Here is a 22,541-nt window from a genome sequence, read left to right on the forward strand (position 1 = left end):
TCTCCCTCTGGGAAGATGTATGCCTTGTTTTCACCGTTTGGCCTTTTTTCCAGGAACCGAGCCCGAGTTTTGCCAACGTTTGGGCTCACTGTTAGAAACAACGTGGCAGAACCTGGTTTCGAGGTCGCTCCTGCTTCACCCTACCCTGTCCTCCCTCTCTGCCCGGCAGATACTTGCCTGAGATCATGAACGATGGGCTGACCAACCAGATCAACAACCCCGAGGTGGACGTGGACATCACACGGCCCGACACGTTCATCAGGCAGCAGATCATGGCTCTCCGTGTGATGACCAACAAACTGAAGAACGCGTATAACGGCAATGACGTCAACTTCCAGGACACGAGTAAGAACGCCTTTACCAGCACCTGTAACCTCCAGAGTGAAAACCATTATAGAAGATTATACCATAATTTGTCTTTTGTTTAAAGAAAGAATTTTTTTAAATTTTTATTTTATATTGGAGTATAGTTGATTAACAATGCTGTTAGTTTCAGGTGTACAGCAAAGTGATTCAGTTATACATATACATGTATCTATTCTTTTTCAAATTCTTTTCCCATATAGGTCATTAGAGTATTGGGCAGAGTTCCCTGTGCTATACAGTAGGTCCTTGTTGGTTATCCATCTTAAATATAGCAGTGTGTACATGTCAATCCCAATCTCCCTAACTATCCCTTCCCCCCATCCTTCCCCCCATAACCATAAGTTCTTTCTCTAAGTCTGTGAGTCTGTTTCTGTTTTGTAAATAAGTTTACTGTAATTTTTCTTTAAGAGCAGTGTGCACCTTGGCTCTTTTGTGTCATTCTTACCCCATCTGCAAAGCTACTTATAGTCCTTGGGGCAGAGAGCTCTGCTCTGCAGAACTTAGGATACTACTAAAATCATAACTGCTCTTAAGGAATGGTTTCAGTGGCTGACATTCAGCTATACTAAAGCTAAAACTGAGTTTTGTCTGCCAGTTGATCCATTAATGATAAGGCAGCAAAGTAATGTTTTCCCTTTCTCCTTTCCCCATCAGCATGTATGTCTCTGCCTCAAACTCCCGTCCCTCCTCCCAACCACCAAGGGAAGAATATTCTCAAGCTTGCTCACTCAGACAAGACTGGGAAGGAATCCCTGTTGTATCACTCAAGAACTGAGGTCTTGAACAAGTTATCTCTTGAGCCTCAGGTTCTTCTTCTATAGGATGAGAAGCATTCCTGAATAAGGATCGTTGGGAGGTTCATTTGAGGCTGTGTGTAAAGGAGCTAAGATAATATCTCGTGTGCCATGGAATCAACTGCATCAGTTCTTTCTCCTTCTCCAGTCATGCACGTACACGACCCACTGACATTTGTATCTGAAATCCTTAGAAAAATAGTAAAATGCTGAAGTAACATTACACATGACTATTTTATTAAAGATCACAAAATATCAGAAGTGATTTGAAAGACTACTGAATGCACATCAAATGAAACTAACTATATTTGGGTTTTGTCTAAGTGGTTTCTAAATGCATAAAAGCAAGTTTTTTTTGTTTTGTTGTTTTATATATTATAAAAGAATATATTCTCTAGAAGAATATATATATTCTTATGTATTATATATATGTAATATATATATTATATATATATATATATTTATATATATATATATAATATATATATATATATATATATATATATATATATATATATATATTCTTCTAGAGAGAGTTCTCAGGAAAAGATTTCTTGAACTTAAGATGTGGAGTTGCCAGTGATTCTGTAATGTGGTCACTGAAGCAAAAGATGATGCTGTGTGCTTGAATTAATGAGATAGAAAGAACCAAGTTACAGATGGAAGACATGAAGTCATCTGAGTCTTAACCATCATTCTACTGAGTTGTCCCCTTTCTTTCTCAGTGCAGGATCATTGCCAACCCGATGGACTTGCTGTAAACTTTCTCAAGTCCTCCCATTATTTCTCTTCCTCTTTACTAGACCTCTCCTCCCCTCTTCAGAAGAGAAAATTACACGAGGTTTTAGCCTTTGCTGCTTCTCCCCTGCTCATTCCTTAGCTTCACTCCTCTCAATTTATCTTTTCTGTCTTCTCTATCTAATATAATAAAATGCTTTATTACCTAGAGAATGACTATTGGAATAAATAATTCAAGATACATAAGAATGAGTTGATGTTGGCCTTGGTTCTCTCTCCTCTCTGACCGGAAGAGGTTGTATACATGCCAATCTGCAAAGCTTAGGGACTGTCCTCGAGGAGAGACCTTGCTACATTTCCCCTAAAAAGAAAATAAAAATCAGCAACACGTAAGACCATCACTTTGCTCTAACCCCAGCACTGAACTTGGCCTCCTACATTAGGATAGTGTCTGTCATATAAACCACTATCACATCTTACAGTCGTCATCAGCCTTATTGCTTTCGACATTTAAAAAAACCGCCCCTTAAATACCTGCATTTGTGATTCCTTTCAGAAAGAGATGGGGCCATTATTTTTCTCAACTAGATTCTCTTGTCATTATTTGCTTACCACATTTCTAATATTCTAAATCACCTTAGTAATATCTTTGTAAAGGTTATATTACTTCTTGTTCATAATACCAGTGTTTAATATAATTCCCTTAGCAACTGTGATATCTCCGAATTTAATTAATGGGCATTTTCCCCCTTGCAAGGCCACTAAAGATAAATTAGAGAAAATGTTAAGAACCTGGTATAGTGTATTCAAGTGATCTTATGTGGTATTTAGATGTCACATTTAAAAAAAAATTGCACTGAGTTGAGCCGTGCTTACTGGGGGGACATTGGAAGGTCCCTGCATTACCAGGCTTTGCTTAAGTAACGTCTAGCAGCCAAGGTGGTGCCAGTCTTTCGGAGCAGCTCAACACGGACATCAGCATTTCAGGCCAGCAGGGAGGCATTTAGAGCTATTGAATGAACTCGTTGAGCAAGGAGGGGAAATAGCAAACGTCCTTCCCAGGTGTACCGTTTCCTAAGCCCTGCTAGGAACATTATCTCACTTATACCCTATAACAATTCAGTGAAATAGATATGATTATTCTCATTTTTACAGGTGAGCACGCAGAGCCCAGTGAGACTAACTGGCTTGCCCTAATTCATTTAAATAAAAGACAGCAGGTTAAAATCTAGGTCGTCTTTGCTGTAGGAGCCACATTTCTTCCGTCAGGCACCATCGCGCACACTGGGTTTGGTGCCCTCACACATTTTATCAGGGGCTTTTCACGTATCCTCAACAAGGTGAATGTTATCGTCAGTAGCTATGGAGTTGGGGAAACTGAAAGAAGTTGAAGAAACTGCCCAAGGCATATTTAATTATCCAATAAGTATTTATTGTGAACCTGCTATATGCCAGGGGCCATTAAAGCCAATGGGGATACAGAAATGAGCAGTATACACAACGTGTCTGCTCTCCCCCAAAAAGTATACGTTCTCATGGAGGGAACAAGAAAGTAAATAATAGAGTTGCAAATGGTGATAAGTACTTTCACATAGCTAGTAATGGATGGAGACTTAACTGGACCCAGATCTGAGATAAAGCGTCTAAGAAACATGAAGGAACCAAGCAGTCAGAAGTGGGAATAGAGAAGGCCCAGAAGGCACTTGAGGCAGGCAAGGGCGATGCCATACTAAGTGGACAGCTGGGCATTGGTTTCGAGCGCGGAATGGCAAACTTTTCTTCTGTAAAGAGCTACGTATTAAATATGTTCAGCTTGGTCAGAAATAGAGACACGGACGTCTCTATTAACACTATGTTTCAGGGACTTCCCTGGCGGTCCAGTGGTTAAGACTCTGCACTTCCAATGCACAGGGCACGGGTTCCATCCCTGGTTGGGGAACCAAGATCCCACATGCCTCGCGTTGCGGCCAAAAATAAAAAAATTAAAATGAAGCACTATGTTTCAGATGTCTATTTAGATACAGTCCACCCACGCATCACAAACCTGCCCATTAAAAACAAACCCATGGGGGTGGAGTGGGGTGGGGGACCCTTGGGTGGGGAGATGGCCCCTGCCACCTCCATGCCCAAATCTCACGTGTGCCCCACTCTTTGCTAGACTGGGTCTAACTCTCCCTTTCGATCTGTCCGCACCAGGTGATGAATCCAGCGGCTCGGGGAGTGGCAGTGGGTGCATGGATGATGTGTGTCCTACGGAGTTTGAGTTTGTCACCACAGAGGCCCCGGCAGTGGACCCTGACAGGAGAGAAGTAGACTCTTCTGCAGCCCGCCCGGAACGCTCCCTCCTCTCAGGGTCTCTCGTCTGCATCGCCCTGGCGTGGCAGAGACTGTGCAGATAATCCTGGGATTTTGGTCAGATGAAACTGCGTTTTAGCTATTTGGACGGCCAACTCACTTCTTTTCTTACACTCCTGGACAATGGACCATGCCACAAACGCTTACCGTTTTCTATGAGAAGAGAGCACTACTGCACTATGCCTCCCTTTTTGTTTTCCCAAAGAGCACCGGGTGCCAGACTGGACTGCTTCCTCTTTCCTTCAGCTATCATCTGTGGGAAACTTGTTTATTCTAGAGAATTCTTACTCAAATCTTTCGTACCAGGAGATTTTCTTACCTTCATTTGCTTTTATGCTGCAGAAGTGAAGGAATCTCACGTTGTGAGTTTTTAATTTTTTTCCCCATTTAAAAAAAATAGGAAGAAAATAATTTTCCTTGCAAAATCAGGCCAAACCCCAAGACAACTGCATTTTCAACAAAGAAGCAAACGAGAAAAATAAAAGAGCTTTAACGTTGTAAGTTCGGCATTGCCAGCCAACTCCCAGTGTGAGCTTTTCTGTGACAAATCAGGTTTACAAAATGCTTATGTGGAGAAGGTTTGAAATTTTTTTTAATGTACTGAAAATACACTGTTGTCTTGGAGGTCTTGCACGCTAACCATACAATGCCAAGCTGATTCAGAGGTACTGATAGGAAATTTAGAATTCTATCTTTAATCTGAGAGTAAAATGTGCTACAACTCAGCACCTCTCTCTCACCCTGCCCGATTTCAATTTCAGTAATGGCATCATTTTCCTTAATTCTCTTAACGTCTGACCACTGTATCCAATTGGCACAGATTTCTCCCTTCGTCTCCAGTTACTAGTGGACACCCTCATGAATTCATCCTCCTCAAGGGTCTGAAATGAAAATAATCTTCAACCATACAATTGCTTTGCTTTAGCCACAGGCTTGACGTGAATTAGATGTTTCTGCCCCGTGCTCATTACCCTCCCAAAAGAAGAGTTCCTTTAATGAACCGATAAACAATTCGATCCATAAGTGAGTTTTCATTTTTAACTATTTGCTTTGTGTCAGTTGGTTTCTGCATCACAAGGGCATTCTCTTACAAAATAACCCACAACAACAACAAAAAACTCAAGACAAAAAAAATATATATATAGTATTGACATGGAGATTTCTTTCACTTTTTTAGTCTTAGTATGATCATCTATTTTTATATCTATATATATATAAATCACAGATTTTAACTTCTTAATTCCAAGCTCAGGGTTGACACACCTTTGTAACGAAAATGTTTTGTCAACCAGCTCTTCTTGTTTTGTGCTGCTCAGAGAAGGGATTCCTCAATGATCTGTGAGCACCAAGAATCAAGAAAGAGAACTTTTTACGTATCTAACCGTCCATTTATTAAAAGTTTGCCAGGGCACACCCTTCTCACATGAGCATGTTTTGTCCTGGGTGCTCCAGACTGTATCGAACGCATGGGCAGAGCCGTGGGTGTGCAGAACTTTACTGGTCATGGAAACCGTATGCGCAAGGAACGTGATTCACACAGAACCATTGCTTTCGGTACAACGCCTTCAGCCTAGGATTCCTGCTTGGCACTTGGAGAAATATCCTAATTCAAGAGGCTGATTTGGAGCCTAACTGATCCGCCAGGTGTGCCAAAGTCAGGCACTATGCTCCTCCTGACAGAAGCAAAATAAACTAACCTGGGGCTTTATGAATACCATTGGCTATCCATGTGTTTTTTGGTTTTTACGATGTATCTGGGGTTGGGAAAAGTAATGTTTCAAGACACCATAGTACGCCAGTCACATGTTAATCAACCCATTGGCAGTCATGACATATCAATGGTATTTTTCGATCTCCATACTCATCAAAATTATAATTAGTTATTGATTTAGTCATCACATTTAGGTAGAACACATGCGGCACAATAGTATTAAGTATACTTGAGCACTTTTGCAAAACAAAGTATTTAGAAGCATCTATTGCTATTGTATGCCTAACGAAATACGGAATGTAGGATTCTGAGAGATTTTGTGGCATCTTTTCATTTAAATCTTTATGAAATTAATACAATCTAATTCAGCATTACATACTTCTAGAAAACCATTCATTTCACTGCCAAACTTTGGCTTCCTATCACCAGTTACACATAAAACATCTCTATGAAGGACCAGTCATTTATGTTGCTCATTGTGTTGTATGTTCAGAAATCAGTATTGTCTTTCTCCAGTAATTAAGGTGCAATACAAATTAAATCAATCTTGATTTTCCAAAATATTTGAGTCATAACTTGTTTTTATAGCTTTAAGCTCCAAGTCTTTCCTTTTTAAAATATATCTGCATTGTTTTCTGTGAAATAGATCAGAATGCCTTGTTTTCCCTGTACTTTCACCCCCAAAGGGTTTTGTGCATGTATGTGAATACACATTAATGAATGTGAACCCATGTTCTATAAACACTAACCACACAGACAATATATAAACGCCTGCTTCATCTGTTTCAACACCTTCGTTAACGATACTATTCACATTGGTGAGCTATAGTGATCTATATAAGCCAGGCAGAGAACTGAATCCACTGTCAGTTAATGATGCCACAGTATTAGTCACCTGCATGGATGTGGTCAAAATATTATTCAAATTGTACTTCCTGGTTTTTATCATCATCCTACGATGTCATATGATTTTCAGACTAATTTCACATGGGAATTTTTTGTGCCCTAAGGGAATTAGTTTGATCTAGTTAACCCATTTCAGTAAGTGTTTTGGAATCTCCCCCTCCCCTCACCAAATTAATTTCTCTCGTTTTAGCGTAGTGATAGGGGAGGCAACGATGCGCCATTATTTTTCCTGACCTGTCCTCATTTGCTTTGATGTCCCCTAAATTCTGTAATCACATCATAACCTCTGTTATGAGTAGAGAGGGATGGGCTCACTGAAATCGGATGCTAGGAATCGTTGGGTGATGCTTATAACTGCAAACACTTAGCTTATTGAAGTGCCTCTATTTACATGTTCTTTAGTTATAATATGTATTTTTCTAACAGAAATACACGTCTGTAATTGGTGTATATTATACTTTGTATACCTTATAACAAAAGCTAAACAGAGGCTAAAGTCTTTAGCAGAGAAGAATAGATTGCAAATTCACGAGTTTGAGCTCCACTTCCGGTTCTGTATTGAGGGACGGCCACGACAGCCTTCTCTCGTTTGGATGAAGGTCAAGTCGGGACTTTGATTAGAGCCATCATAGAACATTAGCACTAGCAGTCTGAATCCCTTACAGTGACTTACCCAGATCAATATCTTGTGTTACCTGCTTTAGTTGTAAGGGATAGATAGATAATACTACTTTGTCTACACTGAAAAACACAACTATTCATTGATAAGCAGTAGGAATTATAAAAGTAGCGTTCTATAAATCAGACACACTGAAAATATTATTGGACGCAGAAGCCTGATATTTAATTTATATTCCCTGCTGCAGACATTAGCCTACTTTAATTCTTTAGCCATTACGTACATGTTTTGGCTACACACTGAACACCAACTAAAGTCCCCAAGGAGGAATAAAACCTTAGCAATTCCTGAGTTGTGATTCTTTTACTACTTCTCTTTGCAAGGCTAATTACCAGGTGGTTTGATTAAAGGTGGAAGGGTTAGCAGATGCAAGTTTTGACTTATCCAAAACTTGCAGAAATTCAAACTCATTTTCATTTACTTACAGTCACTAACAAATCTGACTTCTAACTTTAAAAAAAAAAGGGAGGGGAGGGGCACTTTAGCTTTGCCAACAGAAGAGTAAGGAGACCATAACTTACAAATTTGCAATGTGTTCCTCCTCGGTGGAGACATTAGCCAGTGTTTAGTTTTAGGCCAAGTTCTACAAAGAGAGTATTGATTTGTACGCATTCTGGAGCCTTGCTATAACACAGTTTGCTACAGCACGGGACTCAGCCTAGCATGGGGCTATTTGAGCCTCAGTGAAAGTTGAAAAGTACTGGAGTCTTTGACATTGCCTTGTAATGAGGTACTTCTGTGAAAAGACACCTCAAGATGGCATAGTAGTGAGGTCTCTGTGTGCATATGCATAACATATATGCAGGACAAATGTGTGCACCAATCAAACCTAAAATTTTATGTGACTGTCAAATGAATATTATTTGGGTTAAGATTTTTTTCATTTCTGATTTGGATAGAAAATTGCTATTAATCTTGTATTAAAATAGTTTTTAAAAATCTACCAGTGCCCTTTCTGCATTTTCTTAATTACTGTCATAGTCTAAATTTCAGAGCTTTTGAATTATTTTTGTTTGAGAACTTTTTAGAAGCTGCAATATTTTTTTAAAAAAAGAAAAGAAAAAGAACAATAGATTAAATCAGCACCACTCACCTAAGTACACTTGGCCTTTGAAATCAAGAACTTTTAGAACTTTAGAACATTTAGAGCTTTCCAAACATGTATGGAAGGTACTATACCTCTCTTCTTTTGTGTTGGTTTCTTCTCTAAAATAAATTAGTAGCTTGACTGATGTCAGTACTTTATAAATGAGGTCAAAAACTAAGATAATGTGTAAAAGGACTAACAATTTCCAAATTTAGCAAATTGCACTGCTTTTTTATTTCTGAAATTTCCATGCTCTCAGGAATGATAAATTCTGTATAGCATGCTAAAGATTCACTTAGCAGATATTTATTAAACACCTGCTCAATGCTAAACCTTGCCTAGGTGCCAGTCACGGGTTGTCAAAACCACCAGCTGGGAAGTATTCATTCTTTACTACAGTTAACCATGATTATTACAAATCCATCACTTATTTCAAAAATGCCCTTTTAAATAAAAGAACCTATGTAAATAAAGTTATCACAAATATAACATTTAACTGTAAGCAACATTATAATTTAGCTCATATTACTACTATGTTGATTTCTATTAAGCAAAGTGATTTCTACAAAACAGTTAAAGAACTTTAGGATAATTCCATGTAAAAAGCAGACTCTAACAAATGCTGTTTGGAAATAAACTGGAACCAATTTCATCGAAAGGAAAAACTTCCAAATGGGTTTTGAGAAAAAAATAATAAAACCACAGCCACTCTTACCAACAATATTTATCTTAATTCGCTCTTTGGATAAATGGACTATAGTCAAAATATACACACAAATATGAAAATTGACATTGATTTTTCAAATACTAACTTGTGAAATAGCTAGAAAGATGTAGCCACAATTCTGTCTGTTCAAACAGACATTCCCAATTTAGTGCAGATACATCTCCATTCCACAGATACATTTATTTGCTGATATAAACATGTGGCCAAACATATTTTGTCGGCTCATGAATGGAGCACACAGTGAAGCCAGGAGGAATTAGATGCCTGCCTTTGTAGCTCACTTAAGGAGCTCATGTTCTTGCACGTGTTGAAATAGAAAGCAGAGCAAGAAAACGGAAATTTTACCCAGTGAGTGTTCAAGTTTGGAGAGAAGCAGAAAGAAGACAAACAAACTGGATTCAAGGCAAGCAGAAGAGTATGTACCTTGAATAAAGCCATCTGCCCTTCGATAGGAACTAACGTCTGCAGAGTTTTAAAATAAAAGAAAAAACTGACTTAGGCAGTAACGGTCATCTATTCTTTTAAAAAAGACTGTGATGAGCTCTGTATCACATGCCAGACACAGTTCTGGGTACCAGAGCAAGACGCCATGAAGAACTGAGACAAAATGGGGTAGTGACTAAGGAGGAGATGCCCCTTGAGACCGGTGGTCCAGAAGAGCCTCCCCGGGTGATACTCAGGCTGTGACCTAATCATGGGAAGAAGATGCCATGTGCAGACATGGGGACAGAGATTTCCAGGCAGAGTAAAAGCAAATGTAAGGATCTACAGAAATGAGGACTAGTAAGTGAGTTGTTGGATAGTGGGAGATGGATGGAAAGTTAAACAGGGGAAGGCATGCTTAAAAACCCTGGTCTTTTACCACCTGGTGAAGCCAGAGCCCTAAAAGGATCCATCCCTACACAGCAGGCCTGCTGGTGGCACTTATTAGTATTTTAAAGCACATTTTAGCAAAGAAGTATGCTAAGGTCTTTATGTATATACTTAATCTTTATAGGATCTCTAAGATGTAGGAATAATAATGCTTGTTTTATACTGAATAAAATGAAACACAGTGAGATTAATTAACTTGCAGAGCCACACAGGCGAGGCCATGATAGGAACTGAGATCTGTAACAAGTAGGCAGAAAAGTGGCAGTATATAAGGATAATTTTGGTTTTTTATTACACACAGAATTGAATTTTCTGAGGGTGTTCTGAGAATTGGCAACAAGTATATGAACAGGCATTCACAGATGTTTCCTTGCACAGAGGATATATATTAAAACTTTATTCCAAGATGTAGTGCCATTTAGTTGCTCTCTGTTTTCAATTTTTTTCAAAATTAAAATCCTAAGTAGACAAACGACTGATTCTGGGTTTTTTGCATAGCATTGAACTTAAAGCCATTGTGAACCAAAGTTTGATGCCTAGGACAGGAACATATGTACCAAATCTGCTTTCCTCTTGTTTGTCAAGTTGGCTTAAACATCACGTTCACAGAAAGCAAATCATCCACAGAAAGCAAATCAGGCTTATCCCGACTCTCAGGGGTTCTTCCTATACATTAGCCTTGTCTATAATTTATTGTCCGTTCAGACAGTCAAGTGGACCCAAAATATAAATCAAAACTATCCAACGAAGGGCTTCCCTGGTGGCGCAGTGGTTAAGAATCCACCTGCCAATGCAGAGGACACGGATTCGAGTCCTGGTCCAGGAAGATTCCACATGCTGTGGAGCAACTAAGCCCACACATCACAACTACTGAGCCTGCGCTCTAGAGCCCACGTGCCACAACTACTGAAGCCCGCACGTCTAGAACCTGTGCTCCGCAACAAGAGAAGCCACCGCAATGAGAAGCCCGCGCACCTCAATGAAGAGTAGCCCCCCGCTCTCTGCAACTAGAGAAAGCCCACGCACAACAACGAAGACCCAAAGCAGCCAAAATTAAATTAATTAATTTTTTAGAAAAGAGTAAAGAATCAAAATAAAATTTTAAAAAATTAAAAAAAAAAAACTATCCAGCTGTTAGTCAATGCAGACAGACAACTGGTCTGGCTGCTTTGTTGACTAACTTGACTGCATCTTGAAAGTATGACATTGAGACCCAGCTGAATCGAAGTCCTTGCGACCGTTTTCTCAGTTAAAATAAGGACCATATAGTGGAGTACCATGTGTCTTTCTTCTTCATGGAGTTAGAGCTCCTTTTATTGTTGGATTCCGCCTCATGTCGTTACCCTCCTTACCTGAGAGAATTGAGGTTACTGATTACAGGTTTTATCCCGCCTTAAAAGGTACTCTTTGGGCATTTCATAAAGGTAGGTGAATATCAAGTTAGAGAAAGGTTGGTTCACAAAACTCTATTTCCTACTCTTTCATGATATCAAATGCCTTGTATTTACATAAAGCATTTCACCCAAGGGAGCTTTCGAATTCATTTTCTTTGATAGTCTTCACCACACCTGCATGAAGTAGGCAGGAATTATCATCCTTATTTTCCAGATCAGAGACGCTTCCTGGTGGAGCCAAGGTCTTCTCAGTCGGTTTATTCTCTCCCTTTCTGCTTCTTTTTCTCTCCCTCACCCCTAATCTACCCAAATCTTAAGGACTTTAATGTGAATCATTCTGGCTCCTATCAACCTCTCACTTATTTATAGAACCAGCCCCCAGTAGCTCAGCCGCAGAAACCCAGTAACAAATCCTCCAAGTCGAGTCTTAGTAGAATGATACCCCAAGAGTCTTCTAATTCATCTCTGGTCCTGAATCACATACTGTGAATCAGCATATGAATTCCTATGTGTGAAAAATCAGATGTCCTCAAATTATATCAAGCCAAAGAAATTTCACCCAAATAGCTTTATTAAAAAGCTTGTTGATAACACCATAATGATTTCACGGCTATTTGTTTGTTTGAACCATTGCATATGAATTAGCATGTTAAGGCTATATTCCTACAGCCAAAGATAAGCCCAGATTCTGTGCATGTGTTTGTTTTTAAGCTTGAGGGCCTTTTATGTTTAATTGAAAAGAGAAAATTTTACATTGAGCAGCGTATTAGTAGACATACAGCACGAGCCATGAGAAACGTGAAGGCAAAATTAATTTCTCCAGGAAAGAAATAAAAAAGACTTCCCCTACATCCAAAATCTTTCTTCCACTGGAGAAATCCTATGACCTTTCCCCTCCTGGGGCCTCACGAGCAGGGAGAGTGATATAGGATGGCATGAAGGAGGTAAAATGAAGCAAGAGAAAAGAATAGAAATCCAGTGCCATTTGAAACACATGAGGATTTCCCTGGTGGTCCAGCGGTTAAGACTACGCGCTTCCCCTGCAAGGGGTGCGGGTTCAATCCCTGGTCAGGGAAGTTCCGCATGCCACGTGGTGTGGCCCAAAACAAAACAAAACACACACACACACACACAAAATGAAACACGTGATGTTGTCTACGTTATTTTGATCAATTCTGAACCTTCACTGTGAAAGTCTCCTCTCAAAGGGAGGACTCCCTACAGACAATATAAAATAACGGCACTTAATGAAAAACTTAAAAAGAAATCACAGAGAAATGCCAACAAGCATATGAAAAGGTGCTCAACATCACTAATCATCAGGGAAATGCAAATCAAAATGACAATGAGCTAACACCGTATGCCAGGTAGGATGGCCACCATCAAATAAATAAATAAATAAAAGTCACACGTGTTGGTGAGGATGCAGAGAAATTGGAACCCTTGTGCACTATTGCTGGGAATATAAAATGGTGCAACCACTGTGGAAAACAGTATGAAGCTTCCTTTAGAAACTAAACATAGGAAAAAAAAAAAACTAAACATATTCAGCAATACCACCCTTTCAGGTACATACCCAAGGAAATTGAAAACAGGATCTTGAAGGGAGATTAGCACTCGCATGTTCACTGCAGTACTATTCACAATAGCCAAGAGGTAGACACAACCTACACGTCCATCAGTGCATGAATGGATGAAGAAAACGTGGTGGATGCGTGCGATGGAATACTAGTCAGCCTTAAAAAAGAAGGAAATCCTTTCATATGCTACAAGATGGATGAAACGGGAGGACCTTACGAATGGTGGTTGCTAAGGGGTGGGGGGGTGGAGATGCCAAGGAGAAGGGGAGTTGCTGGTCAGTGAGTTAAGTTTTACAAGATGAAAAATTTCTAGAGATCTATTGCACAAGGAGACACATAGACTGTACTATACACTTAGAAATTATTAAGATGGTAAATTTTATGTTATGTGGCTTTCACCACAATATAAATAAATAAATAAGTAGATAGATGATTAGATAGATAGGTAAATAGATAGATAGATAGATAGATGATAGATAGATAATAGATAGATAGATAGATAGATAAGAATGTATGCGCCCTGTTTCCAAGAAGTCAAGGGTCTAATGTAAGCGTGGGAATAGAGAGCAAACTCATGAACAGCTGACTGTATAATTGCTGCAATAAATACAGGCTTTCACCATGCACCATGGAGTAAAGAGAAAGGCAAAGGGGTGCTGTGGAAAGAAAACTGGTTTAAAAAAGACAACAAAAGAAACCTCAGAGGAACTGTGGTACATTGAATGATTAAATACTCTTCTCCACTCACAAGGTATAAATAAAAAATGCTGAAATCATTATTCACAATAGCCAATATTTGGATAATAACATTGTATCCATCAGCAGATGAATGGATAAAGAAAATGTGGTATATATACAATGAAATGTTATTCATCCACAAGAAAGAAGGAAATCCTACCATTTGCAATAAGATGGATGGACTCTGAGGTCATTATGCTAAGTGAAATGTCAGATGGAAAAAGACAAACAACGTATGATATCACATATGTGGAATCTAAAAAAGTTGAACTCAGAGAGTAGAATGGTGGTTAGCAGGGGCAAATGGGGAGATGTTGGTCAAAGATGTTGGTCAGACTTCCTGTTATAAGATGAATAATTTCTGGGCATCTAGTGTACAGCATGGTGATTATAGTTTATAATAATGTATTTATACTAGGAAGTTGCAAAGAGAGTAGATCTTAAATGTTCTCAACATACAAAAAATTGGTTATTATGTGACAATGGAGGCGTTAGCTAAGGCTATGGTGGTAATCACTTTGCAATATATTAAGTGTATCACATCAACACCTTGTACACCTAAACGTACACAATGTTATATGTCAAGTATATCTCAGTAAAAGGTGGAGAAAAAGAAAAATGCTGAAATCACCAGAGCTGGAAACACAGTGTAGTTACTTGAAGAGGCACACAGCTCCGATAGAACAGAGCTCAAGTTCCGCCTGCTGTTCAGTAGCATGAAGGAAGGAGAAAGCCCACCTGTGGAAATAATGAGCTAGTGTGGACTCTACTGCAGGCAAAGTACATGAAAAATAGTCAGTGATCATCTCGTTTCCATATATGCTTTTACTCTGTCAGGATTTTTCAGATTGTGTTTCCTGTACATACCCTGGGGTATGGGGAGAATGCGTAGTTCTGGAAGGATATACATTAAGCCATATGTATATGCACATTAATATATATGGGCTAGAATAATTGATCAAAAGGAGACCTGGGTGGGTTTTTTTTCCCAACTCTACATACTCCAAAGAAACAAACGAGGCAAAATATTGACTAGCAAAGTCCCTGTTCAAGCTTATGGGGTCTTGATGACATCGAGATAAGCCGCGGTGGCTTTGTGCTACTTAAGAGACCATCTAACCTCTTGACTGAATTACAGCTTTATCATCATACTTTCCTATTTATTACTCTGTGTGCAGCACCCCGTCCTCTAGAGTGCTGTCAGAAAATCCCATCCCAGCGGCTGAATTAGCCTAATCACAGTTCTTTTCTATCCCAGCCCTGTTCTGGCCTTGGGGAGAGAATCAGGGGCAGAGGGGAGAAGAGAGTTCTGATGTCCACTGACAGCTAGAGGAAGGTGCTTGACATTTCTTCCACGCTCCCAGTCACTCTCTACTTCGCCCTAAGCCTTTATTAACCCAGTGTGGAATGTGGCAGTTTCCTAAGCTGTGGTCATTACAGTAAATGCCATTTCTCCCCATAAGGCTCCCGTTAGCTGCTGTGTTCCTTGTGCTTATTTAGCTCTTGATATTTCATGCCAAATATTTGAGAGACAGTGCTCAGAAATCGCCAGGCAGCTCCACTGTGAAATACAGTGTTCCCAGCCATCAGGGGAAAGAGTAGACTGCAGGGATTTTGTGTTATGTATTTGCTTTCCATTCATTATGTGTTTCTTGCTGAGTCTGACTTTTCCACAAATATTGAAGCTGGAGCTGACTCATGACTCTCTATTAATACCAACTCATGCTGGTGATTATGCATCTTTGGAAAGTGCTTAATAAATACTATTTAAAAATTCTGCTTTATGGTGATGGCAATCGTGCCAGATGTGACATTGTGTTTTTAGACAAAAGCAATCTTGAAAAGGTTTCAAGGTAACATTTAAAAAGTAATCCTGTATTTGGTTGCCTAGCAAGATGCCTCATAAGTGTTTAAAATACATAAGAGGTTTGAGTTCAGATAAAGAATGTGTTACCAGATGGTGACAGTAATTACCCTGTTCCCAAACTCGAAGTGTACTTACCCTGTCTTTTGCCTACCAAGTTGCCAATACACCATCCAGCTTTCCAACTGGAGCGCACCATTTCATATTTCCTGCTGGTACCCATATATTAGTGAACGTGTGCTTTTATTAACAGTGTAAGATGAGAATATTTCAGTCATGTTGTTACACCTACTGCCTGATATAGATCATAAAGGACAAGGATAAAATTTAATTTGCAATAACTCTTTGGAGCCAGAGTAATAGTTGCCCAGGAGTCCTTTGTCAGAGCATTCTTGGCTTTTCATTAAGTACCCAGCCACTAAATTCTTTTCAACTCTGGCAGAAGCAGCCAGGGAACAGTTTGGAAGCTCTATAAAAGGCATTCTCCTAATCTTCAAATCCTTGGAAAGACACTTTAGCATCTGTTAAAATATTTTTTTTTCCTTCTAATCTGCCTGAAACTAATAGGGAGAAAATTCTAAGATGTTTCTTAATTAAGCAATAAGAAATGGTGGAGGATGGTCTGTGCTGAGTTAATCACAGTTGTAAAGCATGAAAAAAGGAAAAGCGTTAAGTACCTCTAGATCCTTAGGCGTCTAATTTCCCTCTGAATGTGCCTTATTGCTATTATAAAGAAATCTTTTCTTATTTCAAAACAGGAAGATCCAAATATGGAAAAGCTCATGTGCAAGGAAAAGGATCAAGGCTATGAGTGAGGCAGGAAAAAAAAAAAAAAAAAAAAGCAGCAAATTTTTCCCTTTGGTCTGGAGAGGGGAAGGAAGAGGGATATTTTGAAACTAGGACTCAGAACCCCTTACACACTCCTTACCAGCAAATCTGGAGCTCCCCAGAGAAGCACTGCAACTCAAACTTGCTATCTCTTCAGGCCATTGGCCCAGTAGTTGCTCCTGCTATGTTTATTCAACTCTGAGATTAACACTAGGAATTCGCTCTGGAACAGTCTTTTACACTTCTCACCTCTGTGAAAACTTTACTCATGCCTTAGGTGACCTAATTTTATGGATTGACTTGTTAACAATAGCTACAATAGCAACACAAACCAGAAAACCTCTATCTGCTCTGCCATTATAACTGTGATTTTCATTCTCATAAGAATTGGATGGAATAAGTCCACCATGCCACCAACACACTTCATATTGTTCATCTTTTCACTTTCATTTGATGTTTTATTCCCGGAAGAGACCAAAATCTTTTGGTTTGAAACTTTACATTAAATACTAGAGTTAAGTACCTAACTGGTGTTTTTGTACTTCCTCCTCAGCACAGTCAATCCTCATGATTCGAAGATTCCATATTCGCGAATTTGTCTACTTGCTAAAATTTATTTGAAAGCCCCAAATCAATACTCAGGCATTTCTACAGTTGTCCATAGACATGCACATGCACAGAGAAGTGAAAAACGTGAGTCCCTTGATGCACACATCCCAGCTGAGGTCGAACAAGATGGTGCTCTGCTCTCTCATTTCAGCTCTCCTACTATAAATGACCGTCCTTTTTGCAGTCTATTTAGGGCCATGCTGTTCACATTTGTGTGCTTTTTTGTTGGTGATTTTGCTGTTTAATGGCCCCCACTGTCTAGCATTCCTAAACTCAAGGAGTCTATGATGTGTCTTACAGACAAAATGCATGTGTTAGGTAAGCTTCGCTCAGGCATGTAATGTTCTGGGCTGTGAGTTCAATGTTAATGAATTGACAATTTACATTAAATAAGAAGTCTTTAAACAAAAACATACATAAAACAAAGTTATGGAGAGATGGGTTGATGAAAATGTCAGAGGGTTGCAGGAACCTAACCCGGTATTTCCCCCAGAAGCAATGATTCAGTATTTGCTAATTCAGGGTTTGCTGTGACTTTATGGAACGTAATTACCATGAATAACAAGAATCAACTGTATAATCAAAATTGTTTACCTTTATGTTCTTCCCGACTCAGCTGGCTCTAACCAAAACTGGTAACATTTGCAGTGGTCTTGAGGGTAAATCAAATCCGTTTTCAAGGAGGTGTTGTTTTTGGTCTCTACTTTCAGCATCTTGATTATAGATTGTTTAAAAGTCTTTTGGTTTCAGCCACAAGTGGACCTCATTAAGACCATGTTTCCCAACCTTCCCCTCCTTATAATATGTGTTGTTCTGATGTCAACAGATGTAGCTACTTGAGCCCAGAAAAGCCCTGGCCGGCTTTGGCCCTTCCCACAAGCAGAGGGCTGAGAAAATCAATACGGTGGCCTGCCTCAACTCTGCTCCAAAGAATAAGAGAGGCTAAGATGAGCTATCGTAAGGAATGTTTGGAAGCCTTCTTCCAGACTTTTGCTGGGCTGGGGAATCCATTGATGCCCATATGCATTTATAGGGTAGAGGGAATCCTTCTTCCACCTCAGTCAGTACCTCCAGCAGAAAGAGCTACATAATCTACCAGGCCCATCACAAAATGAAAATGTCAGGTGCCTTGTGCAGGAAAAAAGCGCAGTTACACGTATAAAATAGAAACCTTTTCCCTTTCTTCCATGATCTCTCTCCCAGCTTGTCATGGTGTTTTTCAATTTGCTATTTAATGTTGTAAAAAATGAAACTACAGCATACATTGTACTGGTCATTTTTATATTGTGCACTGACACTTTTAAATGAAAATATAAGTGTATCTGACTCTGGCAGAAATCACTGACATTACACAATCCATGTCCATTCTTTTATCCAAATTCCTGACACCAATGCCAGTTTATTATCATTCTATTTTGAAATCAATCCTATTTTCCCACTCTCTGAACCCCAAAACAAAACAAAGGAACAAAAATCTTCACTCCATCTTTGAGTTTTTTAGTTCACAATAAATTACCAAACCATAGATGAAGACACTGCCCAAGGTTATCTGTGCTCCCTCTGTAATGATGTAAGAACTGGCATAATCAACTATATGTTACAAACCAAACGCTACACGTGAGTATGCATGTTTTCTTGAAGGCTCGACTGCTAATTATAAAAGCCAATGTATTCCTAGATTTTATTTAGCTAAGAAACTCCACGCTAAATTTGGTATCCCACGCTGTAATTAAATTATGTCCAGAAAGATGTTATCAGTTCCTCTCTCCTTTTGCTTCATTTTATCCTTTTGATATTTTTAATTTTCCTCCGTTTTACATTTTATTTGCCTTTGTCAGCCAAAGTTTCTGAAGATAAGTAAGGTAAAAATCCCTCGGAAATGAAACGGTCCTCCAGTCCTTTTTATAGTCACAAAGCATGAACTTCAGATTCATTAGCTGAGATTCTATGAATGATTGCTGAACATCTATGTGCCAGCACCACTTTTAGTGTCTTCACATGTGTTAACCTAACTCAGTCTTTGCAACCAACCTATGAAGGAGGCACTGTCATCGTTTTGTGAAAGAAACTTGAGGGTCAGAGAACATGTATAGTTTGTCCAACATCTAGAACCAGCAAATGTTAGAAAGAGAATTTAGAGCCAGCTTTCTGTTTCTTAGTTCAGTGTTCTTTCTGTTATATTCTATAGTTTCTCCTCTTTAGTTTAGCAGAGTCTTAAAGATCCTTTAATCCACACCCCCTCGCCCCCCACCAACTTTACAAAATGGCAAAATGAACCTCGGAGAGGTCAGGTTATTTACCCAAAATCACTCTGCCAGTAAATGGAAAACTTGGGGCTAGATCTCAGTCTCCTGTCTCCCGGCCCACAACTGTGGATCTCCCCATGCTCTTTCTTTACCGCCCTCCTGCAGTTTAATCCTCCCCATCTTCCTGACCTCTAGGGTCATATTGCAGAGTTCCAAGGTTTGCAAAGGAAAAGCTGCCAGGTTTGGAGGGGAGATAATCCCTTCCCTCTGCAAAGAAAGGGGACATTGAGTTCAGAAGCAAGACCGGCCCGATGCCAAACCCCATGTTCCTGGGGCAACCGGTACCCTGGGAGATGCCTGCGTGTGGCACCAGAAGAGCTGCGCTCACCTCAGCAGCCTGAGGCGGTCCCGTCTTAAAGGGAAAGGGACAGCAGTGGGCAACTGTACACGGATCCTTTAGCTAGGAGGGGACCAGGGCCATCTGTGGACTGTTTACAAACAGTTTTCAAAATCCATACCGGGGGGATCATGAGAAGTTACCACAAGAATAATTGATGAATTAGCAGTGCCTTTTACCTCGTGGATGAAGTCAGACTGAAGACTGCACGGGCCCCAGCGGTGCCGAGTCATTCAAGAAGGGGGAAGCCCTGAGGTGGGAATCCCACATTTCTTGCTGGTGGATCAGATGTCATTTAACCTGAAACAAAAGAGACATGGTCATATCTGGACCCCAAGGTTGCGACCTCAGTCGTGCCTGTTACTTTTGGAAAAGGACTTTTTAATTAGGGTTAAGAATACAAATTTCTATTTATTAGTTGAATTGGGAACAGTGATGAGTGATAAAAGGGCCAAAGTATATTTGCCTTTGTTTCCTTAAATTTTGTTCAGTAAATATACAATCTCCAGGGTTGGGGGTCATGGGGGGGGGGGTGTAGAGTTCATCTCGCTTAGGTTTAACAGTTTACATAAATAGACATTAGTTTGACCTGGTTAACGGTCTAATGAAAAAGAATAGTCTGATTGGGATTGCAAATTAAAATTAGCCTCAGCCAAGTGCCATTCACCTGACAACAGCCGATTCTAATTCCAGTGATAGTCAATATCCAAAGATGTTGAAGCTGAAAATCCAACAACAGATACAGATTCCCAGAGAGTGAAAAACATTCTCAAATTTTTAATTACACCTCACCATCTCCACACAATCTTAATGATATATTTTTCAGAATTTTTATTATTCTTTCTGTTCTTTTCCTTCACAATTAAACCCATAGATGACCAGCTTACATTCCGTCGAGGCTACATCAACCCTCACTAGATTTCCATCTTTGTCCCCAGTGTACTAAATGTGTGAAACCTATCATTAGCATTAATCTTTCTTTTGCTTCATTTTTTTACTCACTTTTCTAAAATATTAAGGAGTAAACATGAAATTAAATACTCAGAAAAGCACACAAGTACTGCAGGGAGAAAAACCTAACAATTCTTGAACCGAGCTGTCGCCTGGCAGGCAACCCCCAGGGTAGAGCAGTTCATAATTTTCATCGGTTCCCTGATCTATGCAAATCCAAAGTGCAATTTGTAAGGCAGACTAAGAGTATCAATGCATAATTTTTGGGAGAATATGTTCTACAATGGCCAAATATGTGAAAAACAAACAAAATATGCAAAGACGAAAAAGTGACCTCTGGAAGGTTAAAATGACAAATTGAAACCTTCAAGGATCCAGGCAAGCGCTAAGCAAGGCGGTGGGGCTCATGGGGCTGAGCAAGCGGGGAATCTCTTCATTCCTCCTGCCTGTGAGGCAGGAAATAGCTCACCCTCCAGCCTAAGGCGGGGAGTCAGCCCTTTCCCTCCTGACTCTGATTCTCTCTCACTTCAAAGCCAAACCAAGGGATGAAAACCAAGGAAAGGGCAGGATCCAAAGAATATCTGTGGGAAATCTAACCTGAGTCCATTCTTAAAGTTCTTCATCTCTTAGAAAGAACTGGTACCTGGGAACATTTTCTCTGGCTTCAGGAGCAGAAAAAATGAAATCGGTAATGAAGCAGAAACACCATGTCAATTGCTTAAAGTTCACTCACATTTAACGTTTCACACCCCATTTACAGTCCAGTTCTTTCTCCACCAAGTGAAAAAGGCAGTGGTGTCCTCTGGAGCTTAACAGAATGGCTGGCTCTCCTTGAAGTGCCCCTCTCTCTGTGTCCCTCCCTCCTTCCCTTTCTTCCTCTCCAGGGGTGAGAGGTCTTCATGCCAATGGAAACCACCTGTGGCTCAGTGACACTCCCACCCCTCACCTGAGCACCAGGAAATCGCACAGCTCCTTCCATCATGAATAAAAGAGCAGTGATCCTTCTGCAGAGCCCTGCTTAGTTTTTCAGCTATCTTTGCCTACTCTGCAGAGCCTTCTTTTGAGTTTGGAGTCACAGTTTCCTGTCTTGATCGATGAAATTGAAACCTGCAGCGTTGCTTTCACACACCAGGCATTCCAAAGGGATTTGACAAATAATATCAACATTTATTGAGTGACTTCTTCGTTCCAGGCTATTATAGGCTGAATTATATCCCCCCAAATTCATATGTTGAAATTTCAACCGCCAGAACCTCAGAATGTAATCATACTTGGAGATAAGGTCTTTAAAGGGGTAAGTTAAAATGAGGCCAGTAGGGTGGGCCCCAATCTAATCTGATTGGTGTTCTTATAAGAAGAGGAAATTTGGACACACAAAGGGACACCAGGGGTACAAGTACACAGATGAAAGACCACGTGAAGAGACAGCAAGATGGTGGTTGTCTGCACCCCTGCCAGCACCTTGATCTTGGACTTCTAGCCTCCAGAAGTGTGAAAAAATAAATTTCTGTTGTTTGAGCCCCTAGTCTAATTCACAGGCAGTACTCTCAAGAAGTTAAATATATGAACTCAGTTCATTCTTCAAACAACCTATGTGTGTACAGAGTAGGAGGAACATTATTAATATCCTTTCACAGACAAGGAAACTAAAGCCCAGAGCAGTTAAAAATTAAAAAGTCAAAAAAGGTTAGGTGGCAA

The 22,541-nt window shown here is 39.8% G+C and overlaps 1 protein-coding gene across 2 annotated transcripts in view; it reads left to right on the plus strand.

Annotated features, from left to right (window-relative positions):
• Positions 1-8,490, plus strand: part of GPC6 (glypican 6) — a 1,053,117-nt gene extending 1,044,627 nt beyond the window's left edge. For both annotated transcript variants that reach the window (XM_082366026.1, XM_082366027.1), the window contains exons 8-9: positions 170-345; positions 4,095-8,490. In XM_082366026.1, the coding sequence (XP_082222152.1) occupies positions 170-345; positions 4,095-4,297 (379 nt within the window). In that variant the 3' untranslated portion in view covers positions 4,298-8,490. The remainder of the gene's footprint in view (positions 1-169; positions 346-4,094) is intronic.
• The last annotated feature ends 14,051 nt before the right edge of the window (positions 8,491-22,541 follow it).

Source organism: Balaenoptera borealis (genome assembly GCF_965194805.1).
Source record: "Balaenoptera borealis genome assembly, chromosome: 18".
Classification (NCBI taxonomy): domain Eukaryota; kingdom Metazoa; phylum Chordata; class Mammalia; order Artiodactyla; family Balaenopteridae; genus Balaenoptera; species Balaenoptera borealis.